Below are 20,126 nucleotides of genomic sequence, written 5' to 3'. Positions count from 1 at the left end.
TGGGTATTCAAGATGCTAAGGATCCATCCAGCTTTGAACAAGACAAGGCCCATTCATTCAGCTGCATTAGGATATTTATCGATGACCTATTATTATCAGGAACTTACTCTTCTACGCATTGCAGATACAATGTGAAAAAAAGACAAATCCTTGTCTTTGTGGACTTAGATTCTAGTAGGAGGAGAGGAATAAGCAGGAAAGATAAATAAAATGTATAGTGTGTTAGATGGTGATAAGTGAACGGAGAAGAAAACAGTGAAGGGAATAGGGAATACTAGGCAAGATGCATATGTTGGAATTTTAAATAGTTGGTCGTTAAAGACCTCATTGAGAAGGTGACTTAACAGAAGATGGGAAAGTGAGATCCCTGCCATTGCGTTAGAAAGAGGTAGACAGGTATAGAAATTAGATCATTTCAGGTAGCATGTGCTTGTAAATCAACATGGTATGAAATGATTATGAGACTCTACTTTGGGTGGTCAAGAAAGGTGACATGTGAGTGCAGACACTGAAGAAACATAAGAGTCAAGAATGATTGAAGCAGAGGAAACAGCAAATTCACAGACCCTAGTTTTGTGGAGGAACATAAAGCCAGCCTGGCTAGAGTTTAAATGAGTGAGGTGTTAAGAAAGACGAAGTTGAGGAAGCAGCTGTAAAGTCATAGGATTTTATTCTAAATGTGGTGGCAGTAACTGGGCAGGTATAACATCATAGGATTTTATTCTAAATATGGTGGAGGTATAACATCATAGGATTTTATTCTAAATATGGTGGAGGTAACTGGGCGTGGTGGCTTATGCCTGTAGTCCCAGCTACTTGGGAGGCTGAGACAGAAGGCTCACTTGAGGCCAGGAGTTTGAGACCAGCCTGGGCAACATAACAAATTCCTGTCTAAAAAAATATAAATACAGTGGGGGGTTTTATGTGTGTAAAGGGTGGCTGCTTTGTGGAGAGTCGACTATAAAGGAATAACAGAAGCAGCAGAGAGATAATCGTGGCTAGGCCTGGTTTGATAGCAATGGCAATGCTGAGAAGTGGAAAATTTGGGCTGTGATTTGGTGGTAGATCCGACAGGAGCTCCTGGTGGATTGGGTTTGAGGGTTGAAAGAAAGAGAGGAATTATGGATAATTGCCTTGATTGAGCAGTAGGTTAGATTGTGCTATTTATTGAAATAGGGAAGACTGAGAGAAGAACAAATAAATTGGGTGACAGATGTAAAAAGTTTAGTTTTTACTGTGTTAGGTGTGAGAAGACTGTTACAAGTTGAGATGATAGACAGTTGGGGTCCCAAGTTCAATGGAGAAGTCATAATTGAAGATTCAAAATATGGAAATAGGCATATATGTAATATATGTAGTCTGACATTTGACTTTTACTAAGAACAGTCCTGCAATTTCAGGAGTTCTCAAATTTTTAAATGGCATTATGGCAATAAAATTTGCCTCATAAAATACAGTTAAGTACGATAACCACAATTTACAGAGTCCTTAGTGAGTACCAGGCACTGTCTCAAATGCTTTATTTGCATTGTCTCATTTAATTTTTGAGATGGCCTTAGGAAACCAGCATACTATTATTTTCCTTTTTTTTGTAGAAAAGGAGACATAAGTATATTGCTTTAGGCCATAGACCTGGTAAATTAGTGAAGGAGGTGCTTGAGCCTAGGGAGATTAGAATATCCATATTCCTTTTCTCTACTTTTATAAACCTCTTCAATATCCTATTATTTGCCAGCTCTACTTTTACTTTTGTATATTATGAGGATTAGTAACATTTACATTTCATCTGCAACCATAGAGTAAGTTGACGTTAAAAAATGGAGAAAACACAGCCTGAGCAAGATAGTGAGACCTCATCTCTACCAAAAAATTAGCCCAGGATATTGAGACTGCAGTGAGCCGTGATTGGGCCACTGTACTCCAGCCTGGGCAACAGAGCCAGACCCTGTCTCAGGGGAGAGAAAAAAAAAAAAGTGAAAACATTTATAACTATGTAGCGCTATGTAGTGCAGGGCTGTGTGCTAGCATTTCATGTATTTTCTCAGAATTCAAAATCATAGACCCTTTCGCATTCTGAGGAGGATTCTTCCCAACATTGGTGTCACCTCAATTATATATCCTATAAACTATTAAGAAATATGCCATTTTTTAGTTTGCCAAAAGAGATGAGGTTTATCTACCCATTAATACATATTGATGTTGCCTATTCCATTTACCTGCCATATAGGTGAACATCCAGGTTGTTTTTAATTCTTTACTCTTAACATTGTCCTTTTTGTCACCTTGTTACATATGCATAAAAAATTTTACTAGGGCAGTGATTCTCAATCCTGTCAGAGTCAGTGCCCCTTTTAATTACCCCTTCTCCCTTTTCAATTCTGAAATTTATAGATAATATCTGATAGACATAAATTTTAAAAACCTCTATAATGTCTTAGCTGTACTATAAAGGAAAATCACACATAATTTATAAGGTAAAATATATTTCAACATGTAAATATGTCATACTGACTACCCATGAAGACATAATGATAGTTACATGGTTGTAAATGCTGCCACTACCAATTCAGACCACTACAGGTATATGGTTGCTGGTGATTCACACTTTCTTTTTTTTTTTTTTTTTTTTTTTTTTTGAGGTGGAGTTTTGCTCTTGTCGCCCAGGCTGGAGTGCAATGGTCTCAGCTCTTTGCTCAGGTCTTTGCTCTTGTCGCCCAGGCTGGAGTGCAATGGATCTCAGCACACTGCAACCTCCACCTCCTGGGTTCAGGTGGTTCCTCTGCCTCAGCCTCCTGAGTACCTGGGATTACAGGCACGCACCACCATGCCCGGCTTATTTTGTATTTTTAGTAGAGACAGGGTTTCGTCATGTTGGCCAGGCTGGTCTCAAACTCCTGACCTCAGATGATCCACCCGCCTTGGCCTCCCAAAGTGTTGGGATTACAGGCGTGAACCACCATGCCCGGCTTGACCCTTTCACCAGTGGCATTACTGTTGGTGATTATGATATTCTGGAACTCTAAATTCGGAACCTCATTTCTTTGAACTTGAAGAGTTTTACCACCCCACGTGACATCTGTTTCATTAAGCTTACCCATTAATCATATCCTTACATCCATTCTTTTTTAAAAAATTTTTTATTATAATTTCAGTGGTTTTGTGGGTACAGGTGGCTTTTGGTTACATGGATAAGTCCTTTGTTGGTGATTTCTGAGATTTTAGTGCACCTGTCATCCAAGCAGTGTACACTACCAATATATAGTCTTTTATCCCTCAACCCTCTCCCAACCTTCCCCTTGAATCCCCAAAGTTTATTTTATCATTCTTATGCCTTTGATTCCTTATAGCCTAGCTCCTAACTTATAAGTGAGAACATACGATATTTGGTTTTCTGAGTTTCACTTAGAATAATGGCCTCCAGCTCATCCAAGTTGCTGTAAAAGACATTATTTTGTTCCTTTTTGTGGCTGAGAAGTATTCCATGGTGTATGTATACCACATTTTCTTTATTCACTCATTGGTTAATGGGCACTTAGGTTGGTTCCATATCTTTGCAAATGTGAATTGTGCTGCTATAAACGTGCATGTCCCTGTGTCTTTTTTATATAATGACTTCTTTTCCTTTGGATAGATACCCAGTAGTGGGATTGCTGGATGGAATGGTAGTTCTACTTTTAGGATTCTTTAGGGAATCTCCATACTGTTTTTCAGAGTGGACACCAGCAGTATTAAAGTGTTCCTTTTTCATCACATCACATGACACCAACATCCATTGTTTTTTGACTCTTTAATTATGGCCATTCTTGCAGGGGTAAGGTGGTATCTCATTGTGGTTTTAATTTGCATTTCCCTGATGATTAGTGATGGTGAACATTTTTTCATATGTTTTTTGGCCAGTTGTATATCTTCTTTTGGAAATTGCCTATTCATGCCCTTTGCCCACTTTTTGATGGGATAATTTGGTTTTTTTTCCTTGCTGATTTGAGTTCCTTGTAGATTCTGGATATTAGTCCTTACATTCATTCTTAATTCTATTTTCTCTCTTCATTCTTGTTTTATGGTCCTTATTTGATAAAATGCTATACTGCACTGAGCATGGTGGCTCACACCTGTAATCCCAGCACTTTGGGAGGCTGAAGTGGGCCGATCACCTGAGCTTGGGAGTTTGATACCAGCCTGGCCAACATGGTGAAACCCTGTCTCTACCAAAAAAAAAAAAAAGAAATAAAAAAATTAGCCAGGTATGGTGGTGCATGCCTGTAATCCTAGCTATTCGGGAGGCTGAGGTAGGAGGATCCCTCGAACCTGGTAGGCAGAATTTGCAGTGAGCTGAGATTGCGACACTACACTCCGGCCTGGGTGAGAGAATGAGATTTCGTCTCAAAAAAAAAAAAAAAAAAAAAAATGCAATACTGGTTAATCCCACTCAGCCTACCCTATAGCTACACTAGGGCAACTGAAGGTGTTTGGAGAAAAACACAAAACCTCTTTAACTGGCTTCATTTTAAATTCCTGACCATTATATGGGCCCTTAATGCTGCCTGACAGTCATACTATATTTTCTTAGTTCATTCACTCTTTCACTTAAACAACTATTCTACATCTTTTCCTCTCCCCTTGGTCCTACTAGTACCTCTTCTACAATCATCATTGTCAGCTGAGGCATGCGTTGCTTCCGACTTCACTGAGAAAATGGAAGGAAGCAGAATTTCTTTTTTGAGATGGAGTCTCACTCAGTCGCCAGGCTGGAGTGCAGTGGCGTGATCTCAGCTCACTACAACATCCGCCTCCCGGGTTCAAGTGATTCTCCTGCCTCAGCCTCCAGAGTAGCTGGGACTACAGGTGTATGCCACCATGCCCAGCTAATTTTTGTATTTTTAGTAGAGACGGGGTTTCACCATGTTGGCCAGGCTGGTCTCAAACTCCTGACCTGTGGTGATCCACCTGCCTTGGCCTCCCAAAGTACTGGGATTACAGGCGTTAGCCACCGCGCCTGGCCAACTCCTAGGTAATTTAAAGTGTTAGAGAGTATCATAAATGCTATTTGTTCTTTTGTATTTTTATTATTTATTTATTTTGGAGACAGGATCTTGCTCTGTTGCCCAGGCTGGAGTGTAGTGGCACGATCATAGCTCACTGCATCCTCCAATTCCTGGGCTCAAGTGACCCTCTGGCCTCAGTCTTCTGAGTAGCTGAAACTATAGGTATGAGCCACTATGCCTTTAAAAATTATGTTTTTTGGCATATAGAAATAAAATGGCATTTGGTATATTGATTTTTATGGCTAGCCTGCTTATGATAATAATTAAAAACATTTTTTATCCAATTTGTGGATTTTTAAAAGGTTTTCTATATGTATATCACAGACTAACAACGATTTTGCTTGGTTTTGGTGTATTGGCTAAGACCCTTAGGATGAGGATGAATAAAAGAAAGTATACCTCCTTGTGTTCTGGGTACCAAGGGTGTTTTCTAACATCTCACCATTAGGAATCATGCTTTCTGTAATTACAAAAACTTTACTATGGAGAATATTGAACATATGTAAAGGTAGACAGTAAAATAAATTCAGCCACAAAGCTTATCAGCCCGTGGCCAATCCTGCCCCATCACTGTGTCACAAATCACAGATATCATATTGTTTCATCCCCAGGACTTCCTAGTTACTGTGTCAAAGATATATGTTCTTTTAAAAAAATTATTAATGTAACCTCAACTTCATCACAATTATAAAACAATAATTCCTTGATGTCACATGTGCAGGGTTCACATTTCTAAATCTTTTAGTAAGTTATTTTAAGAAAAATTAGGAACCAAATAACAACCACATGTTGTGATTCATTAATATATTATCTTCCTATTGCTGCTAACAAATTATGACACACTTACTAGCTTATACACTTATACATTTATTCTTTTACAGTTCTAGAGGTCAAAAATCTAATATGGGTTTCACTGGGATAAAATCAAGGTGTCAGCAGGATTATATTCCTTCTAGAGACTTCAGGGGAGAATTTTCCAGCTTCTAGGGGATGCCTGCTTTGCTTGGTTCTTGGTGTCTTTCTCCATCTTCAAAGCCAGCAGTATAACGTCGTCACATCTCTTCATCTGACCTGTTCTGTCATCAAATCTCCTCTGACTGTGGCTTTTGGCCTCCTCCTTATAAGTACCCTTGTCTTTAAAAGGATTCCCCCTTATAAGGACCCTTCAAGTAAATCCACACATATATAGTCAACTAATTTTTGACAAAGACACCAAGAATACACAATGGGGAAAGGATAGTGTCTTCAATAAACAGTATTGGAAATACTGGATATCCACATGCAAAAGAATGAAATTGGATGAAATATGGTGAAATTATTTTACACCGTACACAATAATTACCTCAAAATGGATTAAAGACTTAAATGCAAGACCTAAAACTGTAAAACTCCTAGAAGAAAACATAGGGGGAAATATCCTTGACTTTGGTCTTGGCAGTGATTTTTTGGATTTGACATGAAAATACAGGCAACAAAAGCAAAAATAAACAGTGGAACTACATCAGACTACAAAGTTTTCTGGACAGCAAAGGAAGCAATCAACAAAACAAAATGGCATTCTACTGAATGGGAGAAAATACTTGCAAATCATATTTGATAAGGGTTTAATATCCAAAACGTATGAGATGCTCATCTAACTCAATGTTTGAGAAGATACCAACATCAGTAATTGTCAGGGTAATGTAAGTCAGAACCACGATGAAATATCACCTCATACCAGTTAGGATGTCTGCTATCAAAAAATCAAAAGAGAACAAGTATTGGAGAGGATGTGGAGAAGAAAATTGTACACTGTTGATGGGAATGTAAATTGGTACAGCTATCATGGAAAATGGTTAGGAGGTTCCTCAGAAAGTTAAAAATAGAACTACCATGTGCTCCACTTCTGAGTATATATCCAAAGAAAATAAATCACTATCTCAAAGAGATATTTGCATTCCCTTGTTCATTGCACCATTATTCACAATAGCCAGGATATGGAAACTGCTGTGTCCATAAACAGATGAATGCATAAAGAAAATGTGGGGGGTGTGTGTGTCGTGTGTGTTGTGTGTGTGTGTGTGTATATACACACACACACACACAACACACACGACACACACACAAAGGAATATTATTCAGCCTTAAAAAATAAGGAAATCCTGCCATTTGTGACAACATGGATGAACCTGGAAGACATTATGCTAAGTGAAATAAGCCAGACACAGAAAGACAAATATGGCATGATCTTACTTTTATGTCAAATCTTTAAAAAAAAAAAAGTCAAATTTATAGATAGTAACAGAATAGAATATAGAATGGTGATTACCAGGGGTTGGAGGATGTGGAAAAAGGGGAGGTATTGGTCAAAGGGTACATGCTTTCTGTTATACGATGAGTAAGTTCTGGAAACCTAATGCACAGTATGGTGACTATAGTTAATGTATATTGTACTTGAAATTTACTAAGAGCGTAGATGTCACGTTCTCACCACAAAACAGATGGGGAAGGAGGAGACCCTAGTGATACCTTTAGGCCTAGGATAATCCAGAGGAATTTTTCCCTCTGAAGATCCTTAATTATATCCACAGAGTCCCTTTTGCCAAGTGTGATACCATATTCAGAGGTTCTGGGAGTCAGGATGTAACGCCTTTGTGAGGTTATTATTCTGCCTGCAAGAGTCAACATATTTATTAAGTCTCTTTTAATGTTTCCCCCTCAGTCTCTATTTAAAAAAATTCTTGAGTTTTATTTGTGTAGATTTTCCCACAGTCTGGATCTTGCCGGTTTCATTCGTGTAATGATGTTTGACTGTTCCATCTGTTTTTCCTGTAAATTGGTAATTTAGTTAGATCTAAAACTTAAATTGAGTCCTTTTTTGCGGGGCAGGGAGGCAAGACTATTTAATAGGAAATACTCTCCTTTCATCTCCTTCCTGGAGACACATGAGATATGGAAGGCACACAAGCTCTAGGTCTCTTTTTTGTGTGTATGTGATGTTAGAGGCCATTAACGTTCAGTGTCTAGATCTGTTAATTCATTAGAGTTTGCAAAATGGTGGTATTTGAATTCTGTTATTTCTTCATTTATTGGCTGGAATAGTTTTATAAGGAGAAACTTTCCCCATTTACAGTTATTTGATTACCTAGTGATATGGTTTATATAGAATGGTAGGTATATTGCTATGATTCTTTCCATTTACTTACTAATTGTGAAAATAATGGTTTTTTTAGTGTCCTTCAAATGTTTGTTTTTGTTTTCATATAATTATGAACTCATATATTTAAACATATCTAATGTGTTTCAAGACAATGCAGTTACTATCCTTTTTGATATTCAAACTGTCCTATCTTGACATGACCCTAGTAATCTTTGACTGCTTCTTTGCTGTCTGGTATCACAAGATGTATTTCCTGCTCCAACTGGGGAATGAGCCACCTCTCCAAGAAGCTCTTGATCTTTTTTTCATGGGAAGAGGTGCCTGGAAACTGCAATGTGGTGCTAGTGGTATTCATGTTCCTTGTTTGGTCATTGTTTCTAGATTTCTTCAATGGACAGAGGTAGATTTTATTTTATTTGGTTTATTTTTATTTTTTGAGACAGGGTCTCTCTCTCTCTTTGTTGCCTAGTCTGGAGTGCAGTGGCATAAACACAGCTCACTGCAGCCTCAACCTCCTGGGCTCAAGCAGTCCTCTTATGTCAGCCTCCCAAGTAGCTGGGACTACAGGCGCACACCACCATGCCCAACTAACTTTAAAATTTTTTTTTCTAGAGATAGGGTCTCCCTATGTTGCCCAGGCTGGTCTCGAACTCCTGGGCTCAAGCAATCCTCCCGTCTTGGCATCCCAAAGTGCTGGGATTACAGGCATGAGCTACTACACCTGACCTAGATTTTATTTTAATTTTAAAGAAAAATATGTCATGAGTTCATACTGATATTTCTAATTCAGATTTAAGACTACAGTTTTTACTTCTGTCTGTATCTTTTTTCTGTCAACAACAATAAGATTTATAAAGACTGTTAACTGTATTTTTCAGAGTTTTGTTTTTGTCTGTAGGATATGTCCCATTGACAAGATAGAGCCAAATTACTGTGTTTCAAGTCACTTGAAAATAGTCTTTTGTGTGGTTATGCTACTAACTTGATGTAAATTTAGATTCATTTATTTTATTTCATTTTCAAAATAGTTGTTGCTAAAAGAAGATATCTTCAAATAACTCTAGTTTCTCTGTTCCTTGTATCCTGTTCTCACCGTTAAAACTTTATTTTCCATCATTGTGTCTTTGTGTGTTTTTTGTGTGTTTTTTGGGAGAGGATCTCACTCTGTTGCCCAGGTTAGAGTGCGGTGGCACCATCATGACTCACTGCAGACTTGACGTCCCAGGCTCAGGTGATCCTCCCACCTCAGCCTCCCCAGCAACTGGGACCACAGGCGCATGACACCATGCCTAATTTTTTATTTCTTGTAGAGATGGGGTCTTGCCATGTTGTGCAGGCTGGTATCAAACTCCTGGGCTCAGGTAATGCTTCCACCTTGACTTCCCAAAGTTCTGGGATTACAGGCATGAGCCACCTCACCCAGCCATCATTGGTTTTTATAAACATTTATGTCTGTCTATATCTATTTAATTCCCCTTTTTTTGATATACATACTTTTCCCAACTTTGCTTTTTTCACTTAACAGTATACTGTGGAAATCATTGCATAGCAGAATTAGGGTAGTCTTCATTTTTATTTTTAAAGTGTCATAGTATCCTGTAGTGTGGATACACCATGGTTTACTGAATCTGTCCCATATTGATGAATGTTTGGATAGTTTCCAGTCTCTTGTAGTGAATAATTTTTGCATGTCTTTTCATAATTTTACTTGTATATCTTGGGGATAGATTCCTAAGTATATTCTTAAGAGTACACATTTTTTCCTGCTTATTTGAGATACTGCTTGGCTCATATATGTGTAATTGAGTCTATTTTGGATTTTAAATTTTAACAGCTCTATTGATATCTCATTCTGTATAATTCACTCATTTGAAGTGTATATTACATTGATTTTGTAATAGCTACAGGTTTGTGCACCCATCACCACAGTAAATTTTAAAACATTTTCATCACCTCCAAAAGAACTCTTTACCTTTTAGCTATTATACCACCCTCCATACCCACCCCAACCTAGTCCTAAGCTACCACTATTCTACTTCTTATCTTTATAGATTTACCTATTGTAGACATTTCTTATAAATTGAACCATATAACATGTAGCCTCTTGTGACTAGCTTCATTGAACTATGATATTTTCAAGGTTAATCTATGTTATAGCATGTATCAGCCATTCGTATTTATGGATGAGCAAAATTCTGTTGTATGCATATACTACATTTTGTTTATCTGTGCATCAGTTGGTGGACATGTGGGCTGTTTCCACCTTTGACTATTGTGAATAATGCTGCAGTGAACATTGACGTACAAGTATGTATGGCTGTATCTGTTTGAGTCACTTCCTTTGGGTATATACCTAAGAGTGGAATTCCTGGGCCATGTGGTAAATTTATGTTTAACTTTAGGAGGAACTGCCAAACTGTTTTCTTCAATGGCTGCACCATTTTACATTCCCACCACCAGCATATAAGGGTTCCAGTCACTCTACGTCCTTACCAACATTTGACATTTTCCATTTTCCTAGTAGGTGTGAAGTAGTATCTTATTGTGGTTTTGATTTGCATTTCTTTAATGACTAATAATGTTGAGCATCTTTTCATGTGCTTATAAGCCATTCATATATATATATACATATATATATATACATGTATATATATATTTTTGACTGCGTCTCCATCTGTCACCCAAGCTGGAGTGCAGTGGTGCAATCTTGGCTCACTGCAACCTCCACCTCCCAGGTTCAAGTGATTCTCCTGCCTCAGCCTCCCAAGTAGCTGGGACTACAGGCGCATGCCACCATGCCCAGCTAATTTTTTATATTTTTATTAGAGATGGGGTTTCACCGTGTTAGCCAGGATGGTCTCGATCTCCTGACCTCAGGTGATCCACCCGCTTTGGCCTCTCAAAGTGCTGGGATTACAGGCATGAGCCACTGTGCCTGGCTGCCATTTGTATATCTTATTTGGAGAAATGCCTATTCAAGTTCTTTGCCCATTTTTGTTTTTTAATAGGTTTTATTTTTTTAGAGCAGTTTTAGGTTCACAGTAAAATTGAGTAAGAGAGACAGATTTCTCATATATCTGCCTGCTTCCGCATAATGCACAGCCTCCTCCACTGTCAGCATCCCCTACCAGAGTGATACACTTGTTATAATTGATGAGCCTACATTCACACATCATTATCACTCAAGGTCCACAGTTTACATTAGGCTTCACTCTAAGTGTTGTACATGCTATAGGTTTTGATAAATATACTTAACATTATAGTATTATGCAGAATAGTTTTACTGCCCTAAAAATCCTCTGTGCTCTGCCTAAAACTTCCTCCTTCCCCAATCCCTGGCAGTCACTGATCCTTTTACCATCTCCCATAGTTTTGCCTTTTCCAAATGTCATGCAGTTTGACTCCAACAGTATGAAGCGTTTTCAGGCTAACTTCTTTCACTATAAGCATACATTTAAGATTCTTTCATGTCTTATTCATGCCTTGATAGCTCATTTCCTTTTAGTGCTGAATACTATTCCATTGTCTGAATGTACTACATATTTATCCATTCACCTACTGAGGGACATCTTGGTTGCTTTCAAGTTTGCCAACTGTGAATAAAGTTGCTTTAAACATGAGTGTGGGCTGGGCATGGTGGTGCATGCCTGTAATCCCAGCCCTTTGGGAGGCCAAGGCCAGTGGATCACTTGAGTCCAGGAGTTCAAGACCAGCTTGGGCAATGTGGTGAAACCCTGTCTTTGCAAAAAACAAAAACAAAAAATATGAGTGTGTAGGTGTTTTATGGACATCAATTTTCAACTCCTTTGGCTAAATACCAAGGAACATGAATGATCATTGGATCATATGGGGGAAAGTATATATAGCTTTGTAAGAAACTGCCAAAATAACTGTACTATTTTGCATTCCTACCAGTAGTGAATGAGAGTTCCTCTCTCTCCCTACCTTTGTCAGCACTTAGTGTTGTCGGTGAATTGGGTTATGGCCATTTTAATAGGTGTGTAGTGCTATCATAATTTTATTTGCAATTCCTAATGACATACGATGTTGAGAATCTCTTCATGTGCTTATTTGCTGTTTATATATCTTACATCTTTTTTGGTGAGGCACTGTTTGGATCTTTTGCCCATTTTTTGAGTTGTTTATTTTCTTGTTGTTGAGTTTTAAGAGTTCTTTGTATATTTTGCATTACAGTCTTTTATCAGATGTGTATTTTGCAAATATTTTCCCCCAGTCTGTGGTTTGTTTTCCCATTCTGTAGACATCTTCCATAGAACAGAAGTTTTTAATTTTAGTGAAGCCCATCTTAACAGTTATTTCTTTCATGGACCATGCCTTTGGTGTCATATCTAAAAAGACATTGCCACATCAAGGTCAATTAGATTTTTTCTTATGTTATTTTCTAGGAGTTTTATATTTTACGTTTAGTTTTATGATCCTTTGAGTTAATTTTTGGTGAAGGGCATAAGGTCTCTGTCTAGATTAATGTTTTGCATGTGGATCTCAGTTGTTGCAGTACCATTTGTTGAAAAGATTATCTTTTCTTCATTATATTGCCTTTGCTTTTTTGTGAGAGATCATTTGATTGTATTCATGTGAGTGCATTTCCAGACTTTCTATTCTTTTCTGTTTGCTCATTTTAAAAAATGGGTTATTTGTCCTTTTACTATTACGTTGTAAAAGTTCTTATGGATACAAGTCCCTTAACAGATATATGTTTTACAATTGTTTTCCCCTATTCTGTTGGTTGTCTTTTCACTTTCTTCATCGTGTTTTTTTGAAGACTAGGTGTTTTTAGTTTTGATAAACTCTAATTCTTTTTTTGTTTGTTGTTTATGCTTTTTATGTCCTGTCTAAGAAACCATGGCCAAGGTCACAATGATTTACCCTATGTTTTCTTCTAATAACTATAGAGTTTTAGCTCTTACATTTAGGTTTATGATTCATTTTGAGTTAATTTTTATGTATGGTGTGAGGTAGTGGTCCGCATTCATCCAGTTGTCCTAGTACCATATGTTGAATCATTCCCCCATTGAATGGTCTTGACACCCTTGTTGAAAATCAGTTGCCCATAAAAATGTATGGGTTTATTTCTGGACTCTGAGTTCTATGTCATTAATTTATATTTCTCTTCTTGTGCCATTGTCACACTGTCTTGATTACAGAAGCTTTGTAGGATGTTTTGAAATTGGGAAATTTGAGTCTTCCAACTTTTTCTTTTTCAAGCTTGTTTTGACAATTCTGGGCCCCTTGAATTTTCATATGAATTTTAGAATAGGCTTCTTAAACTCTACAGTGAACCCAGTTGGCTATCAGATAAGTATTTTGCAAATATTTTCTCTTAATCTGTGACTGGGTTTTTCATTTTCTTAGCCATGTCTTTTAAACAGCAGAAGTTCTTAGTGAAGTCTGCTTTATCAATTTTTAAAATTTTATGTTGTCTCCAAGAATCTTTTATGTTTTTTTCTTTTATGTTTCTTTTCATGTTGTCTCTAAGAATTATTTGTGTACTCCAGGTGTAAAGATTTTCTCCTGTGTTTTCTTCTAGTAGTTTTATAGTTTTAGGTTTTATGTTTATATCTCATACATTTTTGAGTTGATTTTTGTAAATGATGTGATGTATAGGTTGAGGTTCATTTTTTATTTTGCACGTGGATATCCAATTGTAACATCACCATTTATTGAAAAAGTATATTTCTTTCCTTCATTGAATTGCCTTTGCACAGTTGTTGGAGATCAGTTGACTATATATGTGTATGTCTATTTTTGGACTGCCTCTTCTGTTTCATTGATCTATATATTTGTTTGTTCTTTTGAGACAGGGTTTACTCTGTTACCCAGGCTGGAGTGCAGTGGTGCATTCATAGGTCACTACAGCTTCAAACTTTTGGGCTCAAGCAATCCTCCTGCTTCAGCCTCTTGAGTAACTGGTATTATATGCCTGTGCCACCATGGCCAGCTACTTTTAAAATTTTTTGTAGAGACAGGTTCTCGCTATGTTGCCCAGGCAGGTCTCCAGCGATCCTCTTGTCTCAGCCTCCAGAAGTGCTGGGATTACAGGCATGTGCCTCTTACAGCCCCCACATTGTCTTGATTACTGTAGGTTTATATTAAGTCTTCAAATCAGATAATTGCACTGTAACTTCATTTTTCTTACTCAATATTGATATGAGTATTCTAATTCATTTACCTTTCTATATACATTTCAGGATCAGCTTGTCGATTTCTGCATCAAATTCTACTGGAATTTTGATTGGGATTGCATTCACACAAGAACAATTTGTGGGGTTTCAAATCTTTATAATATTAAGTTGTCCAATTCATGAACTTGGTGTATATATGTATGTGTATGTGTATATATATATATATATATCCATTTATTTAGCTCTTTTTCTATCACTTTCATTAGCATTTTGTGATTTCAGCATGTAGATCTTGGACTTAATTGTTAGAATTATATCTAAGTATTTTGTGATTGTTGTTAGTTTTGTAAATGATACAGTATTTTGAAAATTCCCAATTGTTGAGTGCTGGTCTATAGGAACACAGTTTGTTTTATTTTATTTTTTTGAGACGGAGTTTCACTCTTGTCACCCAGGCTAGAGTGCAATGGTGCGATCTCAGCTCACTGTAACCCCTGCCTCCCAGGTTCAAATGATTCTCCTGCCTCAGCCTCCCGAGTAGCTGGGATTACAGGCACCCACCACCACACCTGGCTAATTTTTTTTGTATTTTTTAGTAGAGACAGAGTTTTACCATGTTGGTTGGGCTGGTCTCGAACTCCTGACCTCAGGTGATCTGCCTGCCTCACCCTCCCAAATTGCTGGGATTACAGGCATGAGCCACTGCACCTGGCCCACAATTGATTTTTTTATAGTGACCTTTTATCTCATGACTTTACTAAACTCAATAGACCTAGTATTTGTTTTAGAGTGTCAGTTAGTTTTTAGAGTAATTAAATACATATATTTTTAAGGTTTTTTTGTTTGTTTGTTTGTTTGAGACAGTGTCTTGCTTTGGTGCCAGGCTGGAGTGCAGTGACACAATCTCAGCTCACTGCAACCTCTGCCTTCCAAGTTCAGATGATTCTTGTGCCTCAGCCTCCTGAGTAGCTGGGATTACAGGTATGTGCCACCACACCCAGCTAATTTTTGCATTTTTAGTAGAGATGGGGTTTTGCCATGCTGGGCAGGCTGGTCTCGAACTCCTGACCTCAGGTGATCTTCCTGCCTTCCAAAGTGCTGGGGTTACAGGCATGAGCCACTGTTCCCAGCTTATTTTTAAGGTTTTAAATATTTATTTTAATTTCAACTATTTCCTGTTATTTCTTAGTGTAGATCTAAGTTTTTGTCTGCTGTCATGTATTTTTTCCCTGAAGATTTTCCCTTAACATTTCTTGTGATACAGGTCTCTTGTAATGAATTCTATTAGATTTTGTTTGTTTGAAAAACTTTTTATTTCTCCTTTAGTTTTAAAATGTCTTTTAAAATATCTTTTATTTTAACTAGGTATAGAATTATGAAGCGACAGCATTCTTTTTTTTTTTTTTTTTTTGGTAGTACAATAATCTGTGGTTTTGCTTTCTACGGTTTCACTTACCTGTGGTCAGTTGTAGTCCCAAAACAGGTAAGTACAATATAAATTTTAAGAGAGACAAGACACATGTAACTTTTGTTATAGTATACTGTTACGGTTATTATACTTTATTATTGTTAATCTTTTACTGTGCCAAATTTATAAATTAAACTTTATCATAGGTATATATTTGTAGGAAAATTTATATATAGGTCTCAGTACTGTCTGTGGTTTCAGGTATCCACTGGGGTCTTGGGATGTATTACTTAAACAGATAAGGGGGGACTACTATACTGTAACAATGTCATTCCATTGTCTCCTTACTCTCATACTTTTTGGCCGGAAATCTTCTGTACTTGTGTATTTAATGTCCTTTTGTTTTTTTCTCATTGACTTTAAGATTTTTCTTTCCTTTGGTTTTAACAGTTTGAATAGGATGTGTCTTGGTGTTTTTTGGAATTTTCTGTTTGGGGGTTTTCTGAGACTTAGATGTATGGTTTGATGCCTTTCATTATTTTTCCTATATTCTTGGCCATTTTCCCTCCAAATATTTCTTCAACCTTGTTCTCTCTTCTAGAATTCCTATGACATTATGTTGGGCAATTTAATATTATCCCACTGCTCTTGAATGCTTTGTCTCTCCCCTTCCCTTTTTGTTCCTTTTTGTATTTCAATTTGAGTAATTTGTATGAACGTATTTTCAGATTCCCTGATTCTTTCCTTCTCTGTATCAAATCTTTTGATGAACCCATCAAAGGCATCTTAATCACTTTTACCTTGCTTTTAATGCATTTAAAAAATTATTTGTATTTTGACTCTGCCTTAAAGTTTTGGTCTCTCTGCTGGAATTCCTTTTATTCCTGCATGTTGTTGGCTCTTTTAACTAGAACATTTACTACATTAATCACAGTTATTTAAATGGTCTGATAATTCCAGCTTTCAGATTATCTATGTATTTTGTTCCATGCTTTATTCTTGATATTGGTATTTATCCCTCCTTGCTTTTTTGTGTGTCTCATAATGTGTGGTTGAAAACTGGACAGTGTTTAAGATGTTTAAGAGCAAGTTAAATAGTACTTATGCCTGGAGATGACATGCCTTTTTTCTGCTAAACTTATATATAGTGTGGAGCTATGCAGTCAGTCTAGTCAGGAGTTGAGTTAGGTTTCAATGTTATGATTGCTATAGTTGCTTTAGTTCATATTTGCTTCAGATTTTTTTGTCACTTGGTTAATTTTATGAAGGGTTTTCCTCAAGTTTCTACTCAACTCTGCACTTTAGGTTTTCCCTATTTTCTTGTGCTTCATAGAGGATTCTTCTTTGTGTTCTTGCCCCTTCCCCACTGGTAGACTGCTGTTGCTTCTTATTTCATGCTTGCTGGTCTGGTTGGGGGAAACAGCGTCATTCTTTGTTTTTCTGGTCTAGCTTCAGTCTTAGGAAGCTTTTTGTTCTGAGTCTTGAGGTAAGGCTTTATAAAGACCATGGCTTTCCCCAACTAGAGACCTTTAATTATATGGGCCCCAGGATGTTTTTCTGCTCCTTCCTCTGGGGTAGAAGGCTTTTTATCTTTTTCCTCTCCTTAATAGCATTGAGTTTTACCTGTGCCTTAGGCGTAACAGTGTTTGATATCCTTCACTGAGGAGCTTCAAACTTTTATTTCTTAGCTTCAAGCTTTTGTTTCTTACGGGACAAGGGTACTAGGAGCCTTTGTGCCTTTCCTGCACAGGCAGCGGTTTCCTTCCCCCAGGACTGTACCACCAAGAGATACTTTATCCAATATCCTGCTCAGCCCTTAGTCTTAAGAGTGTCCAGTGGAGGTTTGTGGAGAAAGAGCTTGCAAGTAGGTGTGAACTAGATCCTGTAAGTAGGTATGAGTTCTCCTTGTGTCTGTGGCTAGTTGTGTTTTCATGCTAGCCCACACTCAGTTGTAAATAGTTTTGTTAAGTATAACTGACTTCTTCTTACCCACTTACATCATGGGTTTATTTTCCTCCTGTCCTCTGTCACATGTGACCTACTGCCTGTGTCCCATGTCTTTGTTTAGATTTCAGGTTAGTTGGTTATTCTCCAGCCTTAGCTTTCTGATGGATTCAAGAACAGTCATGATTTTGTAGACCCAGTGGGCTTTTTCTTGTTAGAATGAGAGGGATATTCTTTCCAGTTTCTACATCCCAGACAGAAGATGAAATTCCTCTGTAATTAAAGAGGCCTTCATTTTTAACTGTTACATTTAGGAAACATTTCAAAGTTACAAATATAGTTATGCATACCACATAACAACATTGTGGTCAATGATGGACTGTATATACAATGGTGGTCCCATAAGATTATAATAAAGCTGAAAAATTCCTATTGCCTGGTGACGTCATAATTGTTGCAATGTTGTGCTTGCATTACCTTTTTTATGTTTAGATACGCAAATACCATTGTATTAACAGTTGCCTACAGTATTTTGCACAGTAACATACTGTACAGGTAGTAGCCTAGGAGCAATAGGATATACCATATAGCTTAGGTTTGTAGTAGGCTATACTATCTAGGTGTAAATGCACTCTGATGTTTGCACAATAACAAAATTACCTGATGATACATTTGTTAGAATTTATCCCTGTCATTAAGTGATGCATGACTGTAGAGTCAGTAAACTCCTGTGTGACCTTTGTCTAATTTACTAGTTAGCATTGTGCCAAATATGCTTTATCGCTGTCTTCCTGTTTACACGTTATTATTGTTGTTTTTATTGTTGAATCATTTGAGATTAGGGTGCTTAACCTCATGACTGTTTACCCTTGAATACTTAAATCTCATTTTTAAAAAATGTAATATATTTATGAAGATCTTTTATATGTCAAAAATTAAATACTGATATTAAAGTATGCATCAGTAATTTATATTCATTAAAATCCCTTTTTATCTGTAGGTATCATTAATGGGATTGGAAATTTTAAGTGCCTTTGTGGACAGATTATCAACACGCTTTAAATCCTATGTAGCAATGGGTAAGTTAACTTTGTTTATTTACAATTCTAAATAAGATTTGACATGATGACTTTTTTCGTTAGTTTTTATTTAGCAGAAATAGTTCTCTGTAAATTAAAAAAATGTAATTTCTGTAATCCCAGCACTTTGGGAGGCCGAGGCAGGTGGATCACCAAAGGTCAGAAGTTTGAGACCAGCCTGGCCAACATGGCAAAACCATGTCTCTACAAAAAATACAAAAATTAGCCAGGTGTGATGGCGTGTGCCTGTAATCCCAGCTACTTGGGAGGCTGAGGCAGGAGAATCTCTTGAACCTAGGAGGTGGAGGTTGCAGTGAGCTGAGATCATGCCACTGCACTCCAGCCTGGGTGACAGAGCAAGACTCTGTCTCAAAAAAAAAAAAAAGTAATTTTATGTAACCCAGAGATCTGCTACTTAGCATTTCAGTTTACCCAGAGACAAGGTTTTAAACTTACTTAAATCACCTTTGAGGCAAAAAAAAAAAAAAAAAAAAAAAAAAAAAGAAAGAAAGAAAATTGTTTTTACTGGATCTTTTACTATTTTGTGAAATGCCACAATTTGTAATATAACTTACAGTGCCATGTTTCAGACTATTTATGGGGAAGGATCAGTTTCTTCATTGCCAGCATGTTGCAGACCAATATTTTATAAAATACAATAAAAATAAATTATAGCAAAATTAAATGAAAAAAAAAACAAGACCCAATTTTTTATCATTAGATGCAACAAACAAAATTTCTTTGGTCAAATTGCTTTAAAAACATTTTCTAAGTACTCTAAATTTCCTTATCATAGACAGTCTGTAGATTGATCCTAGGCTGTAGATCATACTTTGAATAGCACTTACTTACAGTGTGTTTGTAGTACAGTGCATATGGTAGGATAATACTCTTCTTTGTATAGTTATTAGGATTACAAAGTTGGCTCTGACTTATTTTCTAAACCCAAATGACCTTCATGTACCTTTAGAGTATGTTATAAGTGGATTTGATCCTATTATATAGCAGCATTATATAGCATATAGAAGGGTAGCCTCAGATATTAGTGATTTTCTTTGCTTTTTTCTTTTGTATTTTAAAATAGAGATGGGGTGTTGTTATGTTACCCAGGCTGGTCTTGAATTCCTGGGCTCAAGCAGTCCTCTCACCTCAGCCTTCCAAAGTGTTAGCATTATAGGCATGAACCACCATGCCTGGCCAGTGATTTTCTTTTGTGGATTAAGTTAATGCCTCCTAATATCAGTATATCATCACACTTAACTTTTTGATATGTTTGGTTAACTTTTTTCTTCATGTTTGGTATGCTACCTACCATTCTGTCAGTTTTTTCTTTTATTTTCTAGTTATCTTTTCAACAGAAGCATCTGATGG

General features: G+C 37.0%; 1 protein-coding gene across 27 annotated transcripts in view; it reads left to right on the top strand.

The window, feature by feature from the left end:
* Positions 1 to 20,126, top strand: part of CLASP2 (cytoplasmic linker associated protein 2) — a 221,943-nt gene that overhangs the window by 2,605 nt on the left and 199,212 nt on the right. For all 27 annotated transcript variants that reach the window (XM_063602234.1, XM_055109628.2, XM_034956067.4 and 24 more), the window contains exon 2: positions 18,677 to 18,755. In XM_063602234.1, coding sequence (XP_063458304.1) covers positions 18,677 to 18,755 — 79 coding nt within the window. The remainder of the gene's footprint in view (positions 1 to 18,676; positions 18,756 to 20,126) is intronic.

The sequence above is a fragment of the Pan paniscus genome, chromosome 2 (assembly GCF_029289425.2).
Source record: "Pan paniscus chromosome 2, NHGRI_mPanPan1-v2.0_pri, whole genome shotgun sequence".
In the NCBI taxonomy this organism is placed as follows: Eukaryota; Metazoa; Chordata; class Mammalia; order Primates; family Hominidae; genus Pan; species Pan paniscus.
This window is presented reverse-complemented; position numbering and strand designations above follow the sequence as displayed.